At 34.7% G+C, this 22,331-nt stretch overlaps 5 protein-coding genes across 7 annotated transcripts; 2 read left to right on the top strand and 3 right to left on the bottom strand.

Moving 5' to 3' along the window:
• Positions 1 to 514: 514 nt before the first annotated feature.
• LOC120270900 (protein TWIN SISTER of FT-like) lies at positions 515 to 2,154 on the top strand. 2 transcript variants are annotated; one of them, XM_039277974.1, is made up of 5 exons: positions 515 to 744; positions 1,224 to 1,285; positions 1,545 to 1,585; positions 1,660 to 1,867; positions 2,021 to 2,154. In XM_039277974.1, the coding sequence occupies exons 1-5, from the start codon at positions 538 to 540 to the stop codon at positions 2,046 to 2,048; spliced, it is 546 nt and encodes a 181-aa protein (XP_039133908.1). In that variant the 5' UTR covers positions 515 to 537; the 3' UTR covers positions 2,049 to 2,154. The 2 variants fall into 2 exon arrangements, with proteins under 2 accessions (XP_039133908.1, XP_039133907.1); XM_039277973.1 differs by having other exon boundaries at positions 1,651 to 1,867.
• Positions 2,142 to 4,839, bottom strand: LOC120270899 (pentatricopeptide repeat-containing protein At4g38010). 2 transcript variants are annotated; one of them, XM_039277972.1, is made up of 3 exons: positions 2,864 to 4,839; positions 2,533 to 2,598; positions 2,142 to 2,258 (listed from the first exon to the last, which is right to left on the bottom strand). In XM_039277972.1, the coding sequence occupies exon 1, from the start codon at positions 4,794 to 4,796 to the stop codon at positions 3,018 to 3,020; it is 1,779 nt and encodes a 592-aa protein (XP_039133906.1). In that variant the 5' UTR covers positions 4,797 to 4,839; the 3' UTR covers positions 2,142 to 2,258; positions 2,533 to 2,598; positions 2,864 to 3,017. The 2 variants fall into 2 exon arrangements, with proteins under 2 accessions (XP_039133906.1, XP_039133905.1); XM_039277971.1 differs by having other exon boundaries at positions 2,533 to 2,585.
• A 979-nt stretch (positions 4,840 to 5,818) lies between these two features.
• Positions 5,819 to 10,091, bottom strand: LOC120270823 (plant UBX domain-containing protein 11). The gene is made up of 10 exons (XM_039277888.1): positions 9,998 to 10,091; positions 9,456 to 9,555; positions 8,821 to 8,873; positions 8,646 to 8,727; positions 8,075 to 8,140; positions 7,914 to 7,981; positions 7,600 to 7,821; positions 7,038 to 7,506; positions 6,443 to 6,706; positions 5,819 to 6,143 (listed from the first exon to the last, which is right to left on the bottom strand). The coding sequence occupies exons 2-10, from the start codon at positions 9,553 to 9,555 to the stop codon at positions 5,932 to 5,934; spliced, it is 1,536 nt and encodes a 511-aa protein (XP_039133822.1). The 5' UTR covers positions 9,998 to 10,091; the 3' UTR covers positions 5,819 to 5,931.
• A 2,088-nt stretch (positions 10,092 to 12,179) lies between these two features.
• Positions 12,180 to 14,166, bottom strand: LOC120270037 (extensin-2-like). The gene is made up of 2 exons (XM_039277041.1): positions 13,718 to 14,166; positions 12,180 to 13,598 (listed from the first exon to the last, which is right to left on the bottom strand). The coding sequence occupies exons 1-2, from the start codon at positions 14,106 to 14,108 to the stop codon at positions 12,529 to 12,531; spliced, it is 1,461 nt and encodes a 486-aa protein (XP_039132975.1). The 5' UTR covers positions 14,109 to 14,166; the 3' UTR covers positions 12,180 to 12,528.
• A 6,428-nt stretch (positions 14,167 to 20,594) lies between these two features.
• LOC120270693 lies at positions 20,595 to 21,580 on the top strand. Its single transcript, XM_039277766.1, has 2 exons — positions 20,595 to 20,891; positions 21,062 to 21,580. The coding sequence occupies exons 1-2, from the start codon at positions 20,706 to 20,708 to the stop codon at positions 21,380 to 21,382; spliced, it is 507 nt and encodes a 168-aa protein (XP_039133700.1). The 5' UTR covers positions 20,595 to 20,705; the 3' UTR covers positions 21,383 to 21,580.
• Positions 21,581 to 22,331: the final 751 nt, after the last annotated feature.

Raw genomic sequence — 22,331 nt, 5'->3', positions numbered from 1 at the left:
AGTTTAAGGGTTTGTTCATGATTCTCATATATCATATATCCATTGGATGATATGTCATCCTCTCTTAACTAATGAAAGTTCTTCCTTGCTCTACTCAATGACTCATCCACTACTTCTCATTCTCCTCACTTAGAAAAACCAAGTCAAAAGATTACCACTGTTTCTATGTATATCATTCAAGGTTCCAAAATCTTGGAAATATATATAAAGATGGAAGGTACCTACTTAAGATTTGATTCACCCTTTGAGCTTTGCAAGTTGCATGTCAAGTTGGCCATACCCTTCAGAAGGCTCAAAGGTTATATTTGTGTTGGTGTGTGAGTGAGAAAAGGTTCTTATCTTTTTCACTGATTCCTACTTACAAGTAAAACTAAGAAAGTTCAACAAAAGATGAATAGATTCCAATGACTATAGTCAAGAAAAATATTCTACTACCTATCTATCTATCTATCTATCTATCTATATATATGTATATAGGTACACTTGGACTTAAAACTTGTAAACAATATAGAAGAAGAGAAGTAGTGCTCCTTAAGAATGTGGAGGAACATGGATCAGAGAGAGCCATTGTTGGTTGGTGGTGTAATTGGTGATGTAGTGGACCCATTTGTTAAGTCTGCTACATTGAAGGTGATATACAATAACAAGGAGATCACAAATGGTTCTGAGCTCAGGCCTTCAGCAGTGGCCAGTGAGCCTAGGGTTGAGATTTTTGGCTCTGATATGAGGAGGCTTTACACTCTTGTAAGTACTACTATAGCTAGCTTATGACTCTTAGTGAGTGTTAGGGTTTTTGTTTCAGCTCATCTTGTTTAATTAATTTTATCTAAAACCCTGACTCCAAGTCTTCATATGAGTCTTCATATATATATATATATATATAATTGGGCGTAGAGTTTGAGTAAGGGTTTTGTTTGAGCTTTGGTCATTTGTTAAATCATCTAAAACAAATTTAAATGGATTTGAACACATACGAGTTTAAATTTATTAGTTGAAGTGGATTCAAATAATATATTTAGTTTATATTTAACATTACATCAGAACTTTGTATGTATCAGTAGAGCTATTTGGTTTGCATTTAACATGGTATCAGAGCTTTGTATGTATCAATAGAGTTGTTTGGTTTGCATTTAACAATTAAAATTAGGGTTTGTTGCAGCTTAGATTGTTCACTTACATACATGTGTATAATGACAAAATTAGTTGATCTAAATGTTGTTAAGGTTATGGTGGATCCTGATGCTCCAAGCCCTAGCAACCCTACAGAAAGAGAGCACCTCCATTGGTAAGTCTTTTGAGCTATCTTTTGATGGACATGCATTCACATTATTATGTTGTTTTTTGTTTAAGATTCAATGTACTCTTCTATCTCAAGTTTTAGTTTATTCTCTCCTTTTTCATTTCATGAAAACTTATTCTTCCTGTTTATGCCACTTAAACAAAAGTACAGAAAAGTCTAAGAGGATAACAAAAAGTTGTGGTTCCTATTTTTAATTTCAAAATGTCAATGACAACCTCTCATTGTCCTTTGAATTGTCATTCAGGTTGGTTACAGACATCCCAGAATCAACAGATGCAAGGTTTGGTAAGTGACTTCACATCTAAATTTTCATCCATTTTGATGTGATCTAACAGTAATTTTTGTCCTAGGAAATGAAGTAGTCAGCTATGAGAGCCCCCGACCGATAGCTGGTATTCATCGTCTTGTGTTTGTTCTGTTTCGACAAGATGTTCGACAAACCATTTATGCGCCAGGGTGGCGGCAGAACTTCAACACTAGAGATTTCTCGGCACTTTACAACCTGGGATCACCGGTAGCTGCAATGTACTTCAATTGTCAGAGAGAGAATGGGTGCGGTGGTAGAAGGCGAGTCGAATCAACTTCATTCATATAGAAACAACAATAAAGAATACGAATGAATTTCCTGTCACGAGGAATAAAAAATAAATCAGATATCGATAGATAGATTGATTGATTGATAATAGTTGAACTAAACTTGGGCTTTTCTTTGCTCGACAGGTACCACATGGTAAGTGGATGGGCCTGATTCTTGACGTAAGTTGTCCAACGACGTCGTTGAGAATCTACTCACTTGACATTGCGTGGTTCATATGTATCTTATGTTTGCTCTGTTTGCGCAAGTTTGTTAGAATCTCCCTTCCTTTATCTTCTTCGACTTTTCTAATATGCCAAAATTATTCCAGGCATATCAAGCTATGCCGCACTTTTGACTATATTCTCATTGTAGTCCAAAGTCCTGAATAAATACATTATGAGCAAGTGAAATAAGTGCTAATGCTGAACTGATATCTAATAAAGGAAAAAAAGGCACGTTATCAAGTCTATGCAATGCAATTTGACTATATTCTGATACGGTTCAAAAAGTCTACAAGAAAAACCATATGACAAGTGGCAATTATGCATGAAGGAATGAATAGTCATAGGCACAATTCCAATATGAAGTCTTTTAAAAGGATAAGCAAAAGCAAAAGTCAATCAACTTGTGTTAAATTTGAACAATAGATACTTACATTTGCTTTCAAATATTGCAATATCCAAGCCGGCATCAATACAGCTTCACCACCTGCGAGAACTTTCTAAGGAAATGTTTAGATGTATTAAATGAACAGCAATACGAAGACAATCATAGCACCACATTTCAACAACCATGTTCTAGAGATAATAATTTACCATGCAAATTCAGCAAAACAGAGTGAATTATCACTTCATGATACAATATGCATACCAAAAAAAAACAAACCAAACTTCATGAATTATATTACCTCTTCCTCGGAAAATTTGAGAAAAAGAAAAGAATAGAAAGATTACTTTTATAAGGACCTCATAAGATTTCAACTTCACCTCGAAAGTAGTCTTGGTGGTGGTCCGTAAGTCCCTTCTGTGCATAAGCTGATGTTTCTTATCGAGTTGCAGTAAATTCATACGCCAGTGATTTGCATGTCAATGACGAATTTAGCGAAAATAATGAATAAATAGAGAATTTTTCGAGAATAAATCATATATCCAACTGCACTTGTTTCGCAAGTACATCCAACAGCAACAAAATCTCTTCTTTATCAGGATGGTCTATCTCCCCAACCAAGAACTCATGGGCCTTCCCATTGACTTCTATGACACTAGACCCGGGTTCTTTCTTTATTCCCATATCCCTCATCAATTTCCTCATCCTTGTTACATCCCCCCATCGGTCACTGTTAGCAAATATGTTAGAAAGGAGCACATACACCCCGCTGTCACAAGACTCCAGTTCAAGAAGCCGCCCCAAAATTTGCTGAGAGAGCTCTACGTTTCCATGAGCTTTGCAAGCACTCAACATTGCACCCCATATACGAACATCCGCTCTCAATGGCATCACCCTAATAAGTTCATAAGCTTCTGTTATTAGTCCTGCTCTGCCGAGCAAATCGACCATGCATCCATAGTGTTCTATCTTGGGAGCTAGTTGGTAAATTTCACTCATGGATTTAAAATGATGACGACCTTCTTCCACATAACCTGAGTGCGAGCAAGCACTAAGGACAGCCACAACTGTCACGTCATTTGGCTTTATACCTGATCTTATCAGCAAATCAAAATAATAAAGGGCATCACTACCATGTCCATGCAAGGCTAGGCCTCCTATCAACGCATTCCACGATGAAACATTCTTGTGAGGCATCTTACGGAAGGTTTGCAACGCCAATTCAAGGCACCCACACTTTGCGTACATGTCTACCATGGAGGTACCTATATGTACATCCCACTCAAGGCCCTTCCGCTCAATGTACTCACATACCCAACTCCCAGTGTCCAACGCTCCCAAACTCGCACAAGCAGAGAGAACACTAGAAAGAGTGACCTTGTCAGGCTCCAATCCTTCACCCTGCATGGCATGAAAAACCTCTAATGCATCCTTCGGCCGCTTACATTGAGCCAAACCACTAATAATACTCGTCCATGAAACAATGTCCCTCTGAGGAAGCCGTTCGAAAACCCGCTTTGCCTCATCCAAATGCTCACACTTCACATACATATCCATCAAAGCATTCCCTTCAACAACACTGATCCCAGCTTCCCGTTTTAAAATCAACCCGTGAATCCTCCTCCCCAATTTCAACTCCCCCAATCGCCCACAAGCAACAAACACACTCACCAGAGTCGCCCCATTTGGCTCAACATCCATCAAACCAAACAAAGCCAAAGCTTCTCGAAAAAACCCAGCTTTTACATACACAGAAACCAAACCAGTCCAAGAGACCACATCTCTCAGCGGCATTTCATCAAACAAGTTGCCTGCATTATCAAACTCACCACACAAACCATAAACATGAACCAAAGCATTCAATGCATGAAGATGCCATGCAAAACCCATCTTCACAATAGCTCCATGAACCTGTCTAGCTTCTCCAATCCCAGAAAACCTCATGCAAGATTTCAATACAACAGGGAATGTATACTTATCAGGGCGAAACCCATCCCTCAGCATGAACCTATAAACAAGAAAAGCCGACAAAGGGGTTGTAGTTCTCGCATAGCTTGAGATCAAAGTGTTGAAGAGAAATGGAGTTGGTTGGTGATGGTGATGGTGATGATGGTGATGGAGATGCTTGAAGGCTTGGTAGGCGAGGGAAGGAGGGGAGGAAGAAGCAAGGAGTTGAGAGAGGTTGAGGGAGAGTGAGTAATCAATGGAGATGGAGGAAGTGAGAAGCAGTGCATGGATTTGGTTGAAGGATTTGGAGCTTATGGAGGTTGGTTCATGGAGAAGGTTCAAAAGAACTGGTTTTATGTGTTGCATGGTGGCAGAGAGAAGACAGTTATTACAGTTAACTTAGTTTTTAAAACCGGGAAAACAATATATATATGGTTTTTCTTCATCCTTGTTTACCAGTTATATATATATATATATATATAAAGTGGCGCTCCTGAACGTTTATGAGTTTTTGAGTACTATCATATGTAAATTAAAATTATTTTGTTTATAATATACTTCTGACCGTTTGGTGAACAAAAATAAAAAGACAGATAGAATACGAAGACTAGATAAAAGTAGAAAAAAATATGGATATATTTATATGATATAAATTGTATTAGAAATGGACAAAATTATCTCTTATAATATAATTATGTATTTCTTTTTAAAATAGATATTTTTTTCACTCTTTCTTTAATTAATGATTTACTTAAGTTTTATTAAATTATCAATACTCACAAATATACTAAAAATTGCAAGAAAAAAATAACCTCAAATTCATATATGTTGCAAAATAAATAGATCTCAGCTTAAGAGAAAAAAATCATCAAACTAAAAATTAAAAATAAGATATAATCAAAGAAGAAATTTAAATGAAAAAGAACTTTGTTCAAGCAAAGGAGAAATCTTTCAACCCAAGTAAAAAGGCGAAAAAATAATAAAAATAATAATTAATTTTTTTATCTCATCCTATCCTACTCTTTCTCATCAGATAAAATATGTCAATAGAATAAAACTATCCTATCGTATTAGCTCCCAAACGATATATTCTATCGTCTTTTATCACATCGAGTCATTAATATCTTAAGAAGGCTAAAGAAATAGATTAATGCTGTAATTTTGTTTTCTTTTTATTCCCTTCAAAGAAAAAACCTGAGCACAGAGAGAGAACTGTACTTATCATGCAAGGGATGCATATAACAAGAAAGTGATAAAATTCAGATGAGATGAGTAGGGGTTTTTTTTAAAATATTTTTATAATAAAAGGAAAACTACTTTACAGAGCTTGAGCTGGATAAGTAGAGAAATATAAGCAACTATTTACAGTCACTAGTGACAAAAGAAACAGCGTAACTTCCAGCGTTCTTGATTTTATTTATTCGAATCTGTTCTCATATTATGTGACTTCTGCAAATGAAGCTAAGCTTACAACTCCAGCATGTTGACCTAGATTATCTTATTACCGGTTGTTGTCATTGTTGTTACCTCCAAATTGTGTTGAATTCCCGTTCCAGAAAGTGTTCCTGTCACCGGGCGGCAATTGATCTTCATCGTGCTGGAGGGTATGAATATTGCTGCCAAATGGCCTTGATGAACTCCTCGGATTCCTGATCGTATCACCTCTTGGTGGGCTTTGCCGATTCAATTGATTTTGCATAGAGGGATTTGGACCTGCAGTAATACAAACAAGGCTTCAAGATTCTTCCCTAACAGAAATTCGTCGGAAATTAATATCTTCTGATTTAACTCAGAAAATGATAAACAAAAAAATTGTCACCCGCTAACATTAAAATTAATTGTTGAAGTCCTAGCAAGTTTTTATTCAAGTGATAGCATAATCATGAAACATATAGAAGGCTCAGACTTGAATATGATGCAACATTATGGTGAATCGATGGGATCTAAAGAAAACAAGGGATATACAAAATTGTAACTGAATTAGAGCATGTTTTGAATTGAGTGATACTCACTGTACTGCCATAATCCATCATTTGGTGGGATTGCTTGAGAACTTGATGAATTGGCATTGCCACCAAAGTAGGCAAATGGATTTGCATAAGATAATATCCTCTTCACATATCCAAAATATCCTTCACTAGACTGACTTGAATCTGTCGCTCTAACCACATTATTTGTTGATTGACCTCCACGAGGTTGAATGTTTCGACGGTGAGGCACAGCAATTAATGCCTGTCGGCTGCTGAACTCCAATTCAGATAACGATTTGAACATATCTGCACAGAATTTAAAAAGCAATATATGGAGGCATCAGTTTAGCAAACCATCTATGTGAAATGCCTAGATTAAACAGTCTATAAAAAAGTAACAAGGAACACTGAGAGTGAAAAACACAACAGGCTAAAAACCAACTGAGCTCATAAAGGATAAATGATATGAATAATGCGGCAAAACCAATAAACGTGAACCTTTGCTGGAAATAAAATTAACTGTTATAAGGTTAAAAAAAAATCTGAAAATTCTAAGATGACCCAAGTTCAAGTCTGCGCAGGACTAACAGAATTTCATGGAACAAAACTGATCCAGATTGGGTATGGAAGTTTGTACCTTGTTCACCAAAAACTTTCCGAGGATAAGGAACAGCCAGAGCATAAGGACCCATGGTGCTAGATTGATTTTCATCCACATAATTTTTTACCAAACTTAATGTATCTGAGATGGAAAATTTTGTCTGGAGAGTGGAGCCATCAGGCAAGCGAATATTAAGATGAATCTCATTTGACTTTATAGCATTACTAGAGACAGGCATCTCATTAACGCTCATCTGATTTTTGTTGTCTGGTTCATCAATATCCATCAATGACGTTTCTTGAGGATTTATTGGACTGTTACTAGAAGTCCCCTCAGCTGATTCTGTTGTGTGTGTAGCATTATTTTCATTTGCAGTGCCCTGTGGTGTAGTGAAACTATCAGCAACACTGCAGGTTGGAGAACTAAACTGTGTCCCCTTATTAATATTGTGGTCATGGACTTCATTTGGTATTGAGGAACCTTCAACGGGCTCATGATCTTGCAGCTGCAAATGTAAGCACGACAATAAGCAATTGTCAGTGCAGATAAAACAACAAACAACTCGTAAACAAATGATGCAGAGATCATAGAGTCATACAGCATGTTGTTCACCAACTTTCTGATCTACTGGTGCTTCAGGGATAGTTAAAGGTCTAGCTTCTATAACAACAGAGGGTTTTTCTGCTTCAGCTGATGCAGTTGCAGCACCCATGTTTGAAGAACTTCCTTCTTCACATGGAACAACATTAGCAGAAGTCAAATTTGCAGGTTCAGGTTGCTTTGAAGCAAGAGCTGCTGCCACAAACATTGCAGTTGCTCCCTAAAAAATAGTTCTATTAGAGATACCAACACAAGATTTATACATGTACCCATGAAATGACAGCAAAGTACAGAGTTAAAGATGGCACTCACCTGCAGATGAAAGGCTGCCCAAGCCTTCTCAATATTCTCAAGAAAATTTTCAGCATTCACATAACCTTCTGAAAAAGTCCAAACAGAAGGAAAACGGCTAAATAATTAATTGATGTATATGTACTTGACTTAAAAAAAGTAGTATAAGAACTCGTAGTTACCATGCTTCCATAGAACCAAACCATTACACCCAATGGCAGTTATACTTGGGAAAGATTGCTGTGGGTCTGGAAGGCCATGTAAGACTAAACGCAGAGCAATGGATCATATACATATATCATGAGAAAGTCATTAATACATGAATATATGCTTTCACAGTTTAAAAAAAAAAGGAACACACCAAAGCTCATGGACAAGAAGAATTACTAAGGCTTGTCCATTTGAAAGGCTTGACATCACATCACAAGAAATGGTAAGAGACTAAGGTGAAATGCCATCCAAAGCATAACCAGGAAAGATTTCACAGAGGAGTTTCAACAGTGAACAAATAGCTAACTTGAACAGACAATAGATTTACAACTGAACAGTACATGGTCATCTTCTTATCTCCACACAGTTGAAAAGTGTCAACTAATGCTTTCCCAAAACTATACTGTGGACACAGCAATCAACTTTCATTGCATTGTCATCCATCAATAGATAGAGTTATATAATTCTTAAGAGGAAAAAAACATTGCTTGAATAAATCCTTGTTTCTCAAAATTATGGAAAAGTAAACTATTGAAAGGATACATATGGCAGAAAATTGCGATGCCTCCAAGCTTCCTTGTTTAAGACGCAAAAAAATGCAATATTTTGAGATTGAATCAACCACCTGATCAAATGCAAACCACCACGAAAGAGACAAAAATAACCATTGTCACCACTAAAGACTCAAATATGAAAAATTTACCGAGAGCAAACTCACACTTGAATCCACCCAAGTTGACTGTTCAAGAAGGATTGAGTTTTCATCTTCACCTGAAAACATAACACCAGGATCATTGAACTCAGAGTAACTGCCTGTGCTTCTACAACAAGAATAGATAGCAAGGATAAAAATGATGACAAGAATTCCCCTCGACACTAATATAAAGAGGTGAGACATAAAGGCCGCAAGTTTAATAATTTATAACTTTGACTTTAAAAAAATGTGTTTTACTACCATCATCATGAACCTTCAGTAGAAAATCAATCTATTCAATAATTTTTATAAATCTGAAGGCTAAACTTATTGCTCATGCTTAGAAAATAAGCCACAGAACATATGATGATGCATCATTACATCAGAGCCAATGGCATTGGATACACAAATGCATAAACACATGCAGCACTATAGTGCTTCAAATAAGAAGGGTAAATAAAGCTTACTTTGTTTCCTTTTTCTTATATTACCCAAGAGAGTGGGAAGTCACATATAAGGTCAGTTGTTACGTACTTTTTATACATCAAGAGGAAAAAACATAAATAGAACACATAGATCACAATACACATAAAACATTTTAGCAAAACTTGAAGAAATAAAATAGTTTCTCAAAAATGAACTTAGTAGGTATGTCTCACCTGAAATACAAACTACAAAAAGTTTCTTCTCTGTTCGTGCTGCATTGATTGCATCAGCAATTGAACCCTTGTATTCAAATGAAGAAGTGGATCCTTCCATCTATATACAAGAATTAGAAGATAAATATAAGCATACTAACGAAGTATTATAAGACGCAAAAGAAAATCATATTCAATACGAATTCATCCAATCAAAATACCAAATCACACAGAACTAATTGTTCCCTGACAAGAAAGTGCAACATATGAAATTTTCAAGCTCTCAAATTACATTTATTACTCAAAAACTCACAGATTTCAACAACACGCACATCCGTGAGCTTCAATTTCTTATCTTGCAAATCAAAACCCTAAATTTATGGAAAAAATCTAACCTAATACACAAAATTCATCCAATCAAGGTTAAGATTCCAAAACACAATCAAATCGAAGAAGAAGAAGTGATAATTTTGAGTGTAAAACCCTAGCATTCGAATTCAATGGAATTGAGGATGAATCCAGTGCATAAACAATGAAAAAAACAAAAAAATTAAAATAAATACCTTGAAAATTGAGAAGAGATTTCGAAGAGGGCAAGAATCGACGATCAAAACGATGAACTTTCTTCCCGGAAAGAAGTAGTCGGGTTTTGGGGCTTTATTGTGCTCCCTCGAAAACTTTACATACTGCCCCTCAATTTCTCAAAAACATCAGAAATGCCACCAGATTGTACACGTATATAAATACATAAATACATACATACATACAATTAAATGAGAAATGGAACAAGAGGCCCATGAGATAATTTTTACTTATTTATAAAATAATAGTGAAAATTTATGTGAGCTTTTTATTTAATTATGTTTTCAAATTTCTAGGGTTTTAATTTTTAAATATATAATTTTTTTATGAGAAAATTGCTTGATAATTACAAAAAAATTCATGGAAAATATTTTTACTTTTATACCCTTGTAGAAAGTTTTTATTTATTTATACTTTTTTTTGGTTGACAAAATTAACTACTGAATTTTATCAACATATAAATTAATTTTTAATTTTTGTAAAGTAAATGAAGAGAAGAGAATTTAAAAGTCATATTTTTTGTATTAAATGTTTATAAACAAATCAGACTAATTTATAGGGTATATAAATAATTATTATTTTTATTAAAATATATAAGCAATATTTTTTTAAAAAAATACATATAAACAACACATGGTTGGACTTTAATCACCTCATTTCCAAGGGATTGTTAAGCCACAATAACTGGCACGCTACCGTAATTAGTATAGCGCTTGTCCTTTGACACCCTTCTATGAGGGGAGGGCACTGTTAGGGAATTGCTCAATAGGGTTACTGACTTACCCCTAGGGGATTTTCCAAGGGAACACAATTTGATGGTTACTTTCTGTCTCCAGCGTACAACATTGATGAGGATGTTAGACGTTGGAGCCTTTCTTCAAATAGGGTTTTCACTGTCAAATCTTTTTATCATTTTTTGAATGATGGTGGGCTCTGTTATCGGTGGACCCCATTCATACTAAAAGGCTATTGTCTTAAAAAGATTAATCTTTTTAACTTGTTAGCTTAGGAGGACAAAATTCTTACATTACAAAACATGCTTTGTTCGAAGGTGTAATGCTTTACAGGACATCACTTGTGTGATGTGTCACGCAAATGTGGAATCTGTTGACCATCTCCTCACCCTAATGTACGGTGGCTTCTCTTATCTGGAGTTATTTTGGCCAACTTTTTGGTGCTCATCGTAACCCCAATTCTTTGAGGGATCTGTGGAGAAGTTGGCACACACAAATTAGGAAATCCCTTACTTTTTTTTGGGATTTGCTTCTACGAGCTGTAACGTGGAATATTTGGGTTGAAAGAAATGCGCGCATTTTTTTATTGTGCTTGTTCTTCGACTACTTTTATTATTGTTAAAATTATTCATATGGTGCTCATGTGGATAAATGCAGTTCCTGAGTCGAAGAAAGTAAAGCTGGAAGAGTCAAGTGGGAAGCTAAAGAGAAGCCTTGATTTTCTCTCATCACGAGACTTGGAGCAGAGAGCTCAGTTTGATTTGGTTCCTTCCCAGAGTGAGGGCTAGTGTTGCTTCGAGGTTTTTCGCCCTAGGGAAGTCTGTCCCTCTAGTTGGCTCTTGTCTTTTTTTTAGTGGTTTTGTTGTGTCATGTGCTCTTTTCCCCACTCCTGGTGAGTTGACTTTTGGCACCCGTTGTTGGTGCTTTGTGTGCTCGTGTTTTTTATTTAATGAATGTAGTTTATCCAATTTTTTAAAAAATATATATAAAAGCAAAAGAAAAAAAAAACTATTTAATTTCCTTACAAATATTTAGGCAGACAACCCGTTCTTACCTCACCATTCGGGTTATAATCTAAATTATAATTACAATAAAATTGTATTGAAAATTTATTAAATTATATGAAGGAAAAAAAATAGTATATCTGATTTGAACAAGAACATTCTTTAATTTTTTGACCAAAAAAAAAAAAAATTCTTTAATTCGTGTGAAAAGGTAGCCGCCGGACCTAACAATTGGAACTAAACCTGGTTATTATATTTATTAAAATTTTGGATTCATCTATACTTTATCAAAAGAAAGACATCATATCGTACACTTAATTTTTTAGAATAAGCAAATTAATTATCTATATCATTAATAATCTCCAAGAGTACTGATAACAAATTAAATTAATATGAATAAAAAAATAGAAAAAAGTATATAAAAATGACCAAATTACTCATTTTATTGCACAATAAGAAGCTCACATGACATTATTAGACATCAAAATTACTTATACGTGTGAACATGCATGACAAATACAATAATACAACAAAAGGAAACAAACCATAACAACTGTAATTAATTAAGCTACAAAGTGACTCCCACTTCTTCCCATTTCTTATTGAATTTGGAAGGGTCCATGATGAAGCTCTGTGCTTGCTAATTAAAGAACTAGTAATGAAAAATAGAGTGAGAAATGGTTATTATAGAAGCACTTTGAATCTCTACCTTCCATGCATGACACAGGTCCTGCATGTTGGGAAGAAGTGGAGAGGACTTTGATGGTCTTATTCTTAGTAATGAATTGGAGGTGGTGGGGAGGAGTAGGTGTAAGGAGGAGGTGGGGATGGTGAAGGTGGTGGTGGAGACTTATAGTAATAAGGAGGTGGGGGAGATGGTGATGGTGGTGGAGGAGAATTATAATAATAAGGAGGTGGTGGAGATGGTGATGGAGGTGGAGGGGAGTTATAGTAATAAGGAGGAGGTGGAGAAGGTGATGGTGGTGGAGGGGAGTTATAGTAGTAAGGAGGTGGTGGAGATGGTGATGGAGGAGGAGGAGACTTATAATAATAAGGAGGTGGTGGAGATGGTGATGGTGGTGGAGGAGAGTTATAGTAGTAAGGAGGTGGTGGAGATGGTGATGGTGGTGGAGGAGACTTATAATAATAAGGAGGTGGTGGAGATGGTGATGGTGGTGGAGGAGACTTATAATAATAAGGAGGTGGTGGAGATGGTGATGGTGGTGGAGGAGACTTATAATAATAAGGAGGTGGTGGAGATGGTGATGGTGGTGGAGGAGAGTTATAGTAGTAAGGAGGTGGTGGAGATGGTGATGGAGGAGGAGGGGAGTTATAGTAATAAGGCGGTGGAGGAGACGGTGATGGCGGTGGAGGAGATTTGTAATAGTAAGGAGGAGGAGGTGATGGTGATGGTGGAGGTGGTGAATTGTAATAGTAGGGAGGAGGAGGTGATGGTGATGGTGGAGGTGGTGAGTTGTAATAGTAAGGTGGAGGAGGAGATGGTGATGGAGGTGGTGGGGACTTATAGTAGTAAGGTGGTGATTTTGGTTTTTCACACTCATCATAAGGTTTTTCAGGAGCAAAGGCAAGGCTTTTGGCCTTGAGAATAATCTCTTCATATGATTCGGATTTGACTTCAAGCTTGGCGCCCTTATTTAAATCAGTTGGGATGTTGCAAAGAGAGTCTTTTGGTGCAGCATGGAGCTCAACTTTGCATCCTTCAGCACCGTATTTCCAGTATGGATAGTCTTTGATTGTCACAGAGTATTTGCCGAAGCTTTTTGTCTCGCCGTAGCCTTCGTATTTATCGTCTCCTGCTGTGCATGTAACCTTCACGATCGCGCCTGCACACATTTGAAAAATGTTGCATTTAGTTACTTTCATTTGTAGTTTAATTATTAGATGCAAACCAAACATATTATCTCATAATGAACGGATGTGAGGCTATAAAAACAAATCCTGCCTTTAAGGAATTTTTTGATATCGGATTCCATTGGTTGTTTCCAGTTGTAGCATTTGTAGCAATACACTAATCCGACCACCTTCACAATGGGTGTAGGATGAGTAGGTGGCGGAGACTGATAGTAATAAGGTGGTGGTGGTGACGGAGTAGGAGGAGGTGGTGAGTTATAATAATAAGGTGGTGGAGGTGAAGGCGAAGGCGGTGGTGGAGACTTATAGTAATAAGGGGGAGGAGGGGACGGAGAAGGAGGCGGCGGTGACTTGTAATCGTAAGGAGGTTCATCGTATGCGGAAGCTACATTTATGTTTGAAGCCACAAGCATAGCAAAAACTACTATAAGAGTAGGCAAAAGACGACGACTCCTGTGGGAGTCGCCAATGTACAACTCCATGCCTAATGCCACTCGCCGGAGTACTCTACCGGAGAGTAGATGAAGAAAGGTGTGAAGAGGGTTTAGGATGAGTTTAAGGCTTTATAGAAACTATGGATTTTATAGAAGGGGAATTAGTTGAAACATAGCTGTCATATAAGTCTTTTTCTATTGTTCTACTCTCTGATTAGTCTTTGATGATCACTATCACTTGATCATTTCTATGTTACTTCATGAACAAGTCATATGCAGGCTCATGTGAACAAACATATTATCACTTAATTAAGATAGTTTCATTTGGAAAAATACAAAAAATATATCAAAGAAGATTAGTGTTTTATTATCACAACTAATTAATAAAATGAGCATATATACATAGCATACAAGCTCATGAAAAAACAATAAAATTTACAGAAAAAAAAAGCTACTATTGAAGATATTAATGTGTATAAATTAGGTGAGAATAATGTTTTCAAAAAGAGAAAGGATTCATATGGAACAAGTCCTTGTGAATTAGCTACAAAGTCTAAATCTACACACAATCATGCATAGAAATCAAAAACTCTTAATTTGACCATAAAAAATATAGCTGTTAGTTCTCTGGCTTCCATTTGTTCAATTTCTTTTTGAAAAATCAAGGACCAATTCCAGATAACTAAATGCATAAATCAAGTTTAATAACCTTTCATAATTAATGATCTATAATTAATCATTTATAGTCTCACTGTGAATCAGCATATATATATAAACGCGAGCTACCAACTTTGTGGAATCACAAGTTGGACTTAGCCAAGTTTTACTTTGTCATGTACGTGCTTGCACTATTGTACTCTTGTACAACAATTTCTCTTCTCTTTGCAAGAAAAGGTATTTTTAGTATATATATATATAACTATGATATTTTAATTAAACGCATATGGATAGAGAAATATATTAAATAACACAGTTGGTAGTAGATGGGCAAGTATAGAAGACAAAGAAATTTATCAATTAATTTGGCCACCACTAGTTAGCCTGTTTACCAACTCTACAAGCATGTTCTTTATGACAATGAAAAAATCAAAGCTTAACAAAACTATATGAAATTTTCTTCTTGTAATTTCTTCTTTCATGCAAATATATTAATTAACCCTTGATTTTTTAACTTATGGTCAGTGTCTAAAAGGTCATATATACTACATTTTTTTCAATAGCATGGCACTTGTCTTTAATAAACTATAAACAAAGCATGAACTTATAATTGCCACTTGCCAGTTAATCTAGAAAGCAATATTGCTATATATAATGTATGTATATATATATCATTATATTTATCCTTTTGGAAGACAGAGAGATATTAATTAATTAAGAAGAGATAAATTTGGGTAGCTTGTTATTGTGGTTTATCCAAAAGTTTTACTCATAATAGTTGTGCATTAGTTCCAAATTAAGTTTTGGAAGTTGTGATTAAGCTATCAAACCAATTATTTAAGTTAAATGTAGACTAGAAGTTCTCAGTCAAATAATCCTGCCATTTGGATTGTTCAGATGTCTTTGCATCAAATTAAAAAATATATATATGTCATCGATATATATATATATATATATATTGATTTTGACCGTATTATATATTATTGCTAAATTGTATGCATCTTGAAGATCATGAATTATGGATGTAAAGAGGGAAGAGATGTTTGCCATATAAAGTGGGCGTGGAGATGTGATGGTTAGTGAATTTTATGAGCTTTATTTGAAGCTTATTTTAAGAGCCCTGATTTTAGTTAGGTTTTAATTTTTGGTTTTGCATATCCCTGTAAAACTAAGAAACTATTTGTATAGCTTTATAAAAATTTTATTTACATATATATATATATATATATTGTCACATGTCATTGTTTTTTTATTTATAAGCTCTTATGACCAAAAATCAGCTAACTAGAACCTGATGGCTTTCCAATTTTCATCTTTCAAAAACACTGGAACTTGATTCAAAATGACTGTGTTAAGCTCTGCAATGACTTCTTTGAGGGAAAAGCAAACCTTGAATGAGTAAACTGGGTTAACATAGCTCTCATTGCAAAGACAAACTCACTTGAAGTTATTAATGATTGTCACCCTATCAGCCTGATAAATTATCCTTGTAAAATCATTTCTAAGATTTTAGCCAACATGTTAAGCAAGGTTGCAGACTTACTCGTGGATGATTTTCAATCAACTTTCATTAAAGGTAGATGTATAGTTGATAATATTATTGCTGCTCAAGAATTAATTTTCAACCTTCAAGACTTTGCAAAGGCTTTCGACTCTCTAGATTGGAGTTTCCTTCTAGACATTCTTGTGGCTTCACATTTCGAGCCTCGGTGGAACTTATGAATCTTGAATATTCTGAGCTCGGCCAAGGCTAGAGTTCTTGTTAAGGGGAACAATATGGTTTTATCAGATGTAAGAGAGGATTAAGACAAGGGGACCCCCTCTCTCCCTTACTCTTTGCCCTAGCGGCAGATGCCTGAGTGCAATGTTTTCCAACGCACTGCATTCCACAGTTCTAATGGGGGTTACATTTGAAGGGGATGCAAAAATGTCATCTTCAAAATGTAGATGATCCGATTATCTTCTCAGCAGGAGGATAGGAAGACCTTCGTATCTTCAAGCTGATTCTCTATCTTTTTGAAGGTGCTTCGGGTCTTACAATCAACTTCTCAAAGAGTTGTCTTTACTACACTATTTATGGCTTTCAACCAAATGCGTCTTCTGTAGCGAGTCTCAACTGCCAAAGGGATTGTTTGCCACTCATTTATCTTGGGGTTCCAATCTTTTAGCTAAATATGTATTCTGCAGCGATTCTCAACTGCAGAAAGGGACTGTTTTCCACTCACTTATCTTGGGGTTCCAATCTCCGGAAGGCTCCCAAGGAAACAGGACTGGATGAAATTAATTCTAATGGTTCGTTTTAAAACTCATGTCCTGAAGGGCAACTACCTTTCCCTTGGGGGTCGCCTCACCCTTCTGAATTATGTACTTTCCTCAGTCTCATCCTATTGGATGTCAGTTTTCAAACTTCTAGTTTGGGTGATCAAAGAGATAAATAAGATTCGAAGGGATTTTCTTTAGAAAAGGCCCAAATTTGGGAGCAAAATGGCATTAGACTTGTAGATTGGAAAAGAATGTGTAGACCTCGAGAGATGGGAGGGTGGGGAATCTTGAACCTTTTTGAATTTAACAAAGCCCTCTTAGGTAAATGGTGGTGAAAAATCTTCTCAGGTAGCAAAAGTAGCTAGTCCAAAATAATTCAAGCCAACTACCTAACTAATGGGTGTTTAGGATCTTTACTACACTCTTCAGCTTGGTCATCTTCTTCTTTTTTGGGCTAGTATTCGAAAAATCTTACCTGCCTTTCATTTCTGTACTTCTAAAAAGGTGAAAAATGGAGACTCTACACTTCGATAGTTTGACAACTGGGTTGAAGGTAGAGCTCCAAAAGACATTTGGGCCAACCTCTTTAATGACTGTAATTTCCCCTAGATTACTATTAGGCAACTTGCTCATGATGCTCCTTTGTAAGACTTGCTCTTTCAAACAGCAAATCCTCTTAAGACTGCTTCTTTCCTCAACTCCATTCCATACTCGTTCCTGTGATCAAGAGGGCGTTCACTCTTGGAACCTAGAAAAAAATGGAGGTTTCTCAGTTCACTCTTTCTATAAGTTCATTATAGATGGAGGAACCCAAAGTGTCTCTATATTCTTCATTTTGGAAAGTGAATTGTCCAAGCAAATTACTCTTTTTTGTTGGCTAGATAGTGAAAACAGAATTCTAACACTTGATAACATAGCCAAAAAAGGTTGTAACACGCAAATCGCAATCGGTAGTTGTGTTTTATGTCACAAAACATTAGAATATACATAGTATATTCTTCTTCATTGTGACTTTGCAAAAAGAATTTGGGCTTTTTTTAAACAAAATTTTCATCTACAGCTTCTTCCTAAAGTTGTTTCTGAGTTAGGGACCCACATCAAATTTTCTGCAGATTCTACTCAAAGATTGAAGTGCTCGCTTGTCTTCCTGAACACGAGGCCAAATGACAACACCAACAACATGGAGTAGTTACTTCAAGGTTATGCATCCGTTTTTGACAGTTTGAGTAGATCTATGTTGCCTTTTGGACGGACTTTTTCTCTTAGTTGTGTCTCTTCCTTTTTTTTCTTTACTTTATTTCTGCTCGGGTCTTTGGACCTTATTAGGTGTTTGTCACCTCTGGTGATGGATCTTTTGTTGTTTCTATCGTTTGCTCATTTTGTATTTGCTTCGATTGTTGTTTCTTTTCAATAAATTTGTGGTTTATCCACTTTTATTAAAAAAAACTAACTTTTATTAAAAGAACTAAATTATCATTTAAGTTACAAATTTTTTTTTAACTTCATTCATATTAAGAAACAGAAATGATAAAATAAAATGATTAATATATATCTTCAACTATAGATATATGTAAGTAAATAAAAGCATTTTGTTACAACATATAAGCAAATATGATTCTTGTCAAAGATATATTAATAATTACCCATTAAGTACACAACCATTTTTCTTTATTAGGTTTAGAATTGCACATAAAAATTGCATATAAAATGATGTACTAAATAAACTGACAACAAATAGGAAAAGAAAAATCTATCCTTAAATAATATTTATGATCAATAAAATAAATTAAAAAAACACAAATAGATAAATAAAAATTGATAATTAAGTAAGATAAACAAGTTGTATACGTAACTTGTTATACTTTCTTTTCCTTGTGCACATGTTACAAATTAAAGTTTCAATAAACATCCTAACTAATCATTAACACATATTTCATAAATATGGTCAAATATATATATATATATATACCATGCACAAAGCCGGCATTGTTTGCAACTCTCTAAACTCTAATTAATTCACACGGAATCATTACTTTCACCAACTTTTCCGTCTGTTCATTACACTGTGTAATTATAAGTCTTATGGAAAAATATTTCACCAAATCCACCCCTTCTCAGATTGAATCAATGATTTGAATGAATGATGAATGACTAATCAAGTGCCTTACATTTAATTAATTAAGATATTGAGGAAGTTGCCCTTTCAACCTTCAACAATTAATGCCAAAGTCCCAACTATGACCATCTCTTGATCTGTTTAATTATATATATATACACATATATTAATTTATAATGCTAGACAACTGTTTTTAATCTCAAAAATATGAGTTTTAGACCAAAGTAATTAAGATGATGATTGAAGTTTGACAGAGCTGGCTAGTTCTTTATCTGGCTTGATTAAGACATATATCAACTCTAGCTAAGTTTGTTAAATATAAAAAAGAAAATTACTTATTAATCCAAAAGTCAAATTGTCATTTTCCACCTTAATTTAACAACATGTGAACAATGAATTAATTTCACTCTAATTGTCCTGCAACATACAACTAACTGAGTTGTAGAACAATTACTATAATCATTTAATGAAGAACTACTGCATGTATATATGTTTCCGCAGTGAAAAAAATATCTATATCTATATAAATATATACTCCTATATATCTCAATCTTCTCAACAGTTCAATGCAACACAAACAGACATGCAATGCAAGTGAAGTTATAATGTTTCTCATATATATCCCTTACATTCAGGTGGTCTTATTAATATCATTACCTTTTTGTATCTTAAGTAACCTTTTTAATTACTTTTTCTATTTGTGTGAAGATCATTAAACCATATGGCATTAACTTTTGGTTGTAGTTGTTGCTGATGATTGGTGTAGTTTTAAATGTTCATTTTGATGATTTCAATGCCAGTATTCAATTTTTCATTGCTAGTCATGCGGCCATTAATTAAAAGTCTGAATATTTCATAAATCCCAAAACTTAAATCTAAACCTTCTTTCTAACCATATACATCCAAGCATGCATGGACTTGTACTTAATTGGACCACTTTATTCCATGCCAACAGTGGTAGCTAGAGAACATTCAGTTTGAGTTGAATAGCTAGTTTTTCCTCCAATGAAAATTCTCAAGGGACCATTTTATACATTTCTCTATACATTATATGGAGTATATATATATATATATATATATGATGTACTCCATGCGTATATATATTTATAAAGAGTTATTATTGAGAACTCTAGTGTGGAAGCTGCCATTGATATTGATAAAAAGAACATTGAATGAGTTCATGACCAACAACAACCAAAAGGAGGTGCCTCAGTTAATTAATGGTTGTAGTTGGCACTGGTGTAAATGTGTGATGAAATCCAAACACTCATATTTACTCCTTCCTCAATGCCTTGCCCATTCACTGCATGGATGGTCTAGTTATATCATTAATGGTGATGTTATTAGCATTAACTCCCTCTCTCTCTGTCTCTCTCTCTCTCTCTCTCTCTTTGTATCTCTCATACTACATGCTATTACATTAATGGTGGTGATGATCACAAGGATCTTAGTTATATATACTTATCAGTGTAATCTAAACCTTCTCCACTTGTAACTTTTAATGCTTGACCTGCCCTTCTTCAAAGAGGTTCAATGGTCTAGTCCATATTTAAGGTCTTTCTGTCTCTGTCTCTCTCCATTGCCATGTCCACAGAAATAGTTTGAAGGCCATGGAGGATGTAAAGCTCTCTTTATCAACCACCTTTTCTGATACTTCAAACAATCCAGTGATCAATTCTTGCAAGAAGAGGAAGTACTTCACTTGGGATCATCATCTTCCAATCTCTCAAGCAAACATTGAGCTTGATCCTGTTGATCCTTTGCCTCTTCATTGGGAGCAATGCCTTGACCTTCAAGTAAGTTTATTCCTTTACTTTAATTCTTCTGTTACTATACATAATAATATATATATATATCATGTATATATGGATAGATGATATATATATATATATATATACTCTGTAGACTAATTAAGTTTTGATCTGTTTGCATGGATTAATAATTAATGTTGCATATATGCATGCAGTCAGGGAGGATGTATTATTTGAATAGGAAAACATTAAGAAAGAGTTGGAGCAGGCCAAAGGAACAAAAACTAGACTTGGAGCTAAACATCTCAAGTAGCTTCTCAAGCTCAAAGAAGAGAGAAGAGGAATATTCATGGAATAAGCTTAATGATAGCATGAGTTCAAATGCTAATATGGTGGCTGTGGCTTGTGCCAATTGCCATCTTCTTGTCATGCTTTGCAAGTCCTCACCATCATGTCCTAATTGCAAGTACATGCATTATTCACTGCCAATGTATCATGCAACAAAGCCTCTGAAAACCCTCAGTTTGTTGCATTAGTTCATGCATGTTGATATATAATTTGGAAGGTTTTATGTCAGATATACATGTTTGTTTGGATTCCAAGATGATATTTAATTCTTGAATATTTCAACATGCAATTTGGCAAAGAAAAAGAAGGGCAGAGTACTTTGTTTCTTTCAAGAAATTGTGACTCAGGATCATATATAATGCAGTAATATAGTACTGTTTGTATCATATTTATTCTCTTCTTGGTGTACATATTATGACACTGGTGGTATGTCTCTGGTTGTTGGATATAAATTTTGAATTACCTTCATGATTTTAATTTCATTCTGGATATATATATATATATGAAAGTGAATTCAAGTTAATTTGAATGAACAATTGTGCCAACATTTCTTTCAATTTTGGGTACTATTTTAAGCTCCAAGAGAATCAACAGTTTTGATGCACCTCTAATGTAAATTCCATGATATCCAACATTAAAATGATATATATATATATTACTTGGCATGGTAAAAGAATTACAAAAATAATTAAGATAAGTGGTTTGAATTATATGAAATTTTTGTTTTGTCTATTTGTTGCCACACCCATTAATGGATTCTTATCTTGCTTTGTATTTGTTTTTTTTTATATATATATAAATTTATGATTTATTTATTTTATAAAAAATAAGGTTGATAAGTTTTTACAGAACCCATTAATATATGATATGAATATTTGAGAGTTTATTTTTTTTTTTATTATTATAGATCAATTAATGTTCAATTAATACTGTTCCTACTTATGACGAATCAATTATTGTGGTCAGTAGAGTTATATACATTGTTGGCTTGGCTTACTTAACCTTTTAGAAATGTGTAAAAAAAAAACTGAAGAGATCTACTGTTTAAGTTAATTGAACTCTTTATTTATTTATTTATTTTTTCTATCATGATCTTACATTTTAGAGTAATGACAACAATAAGAACTGAATCAATAT

Source organism: Dioscorea cayenensis, chromosome 10 (assembly GCF_009730915.1).
Source record: "Dioscorea cayenensis subsp. rotundata cultivar TDr96_F1 chromosome 10, TDr96_F1_v2_PseudoChromosome.rev07_lg8_w22 25.fasta, whole genome shotgun sequence".
Taxonomy (NCBI): Eukaryota; Viridiplantae; Streptophyta; class Magnoliopsida; order Dioscoreales; family Dioscoreaceae; genus Dioscorea; species Dioscorea cayenensis.
Note: the sequence above shows the minus strand (reverse complement) of the source record. Positions and strands in the feature narration are given on the sequence as shown.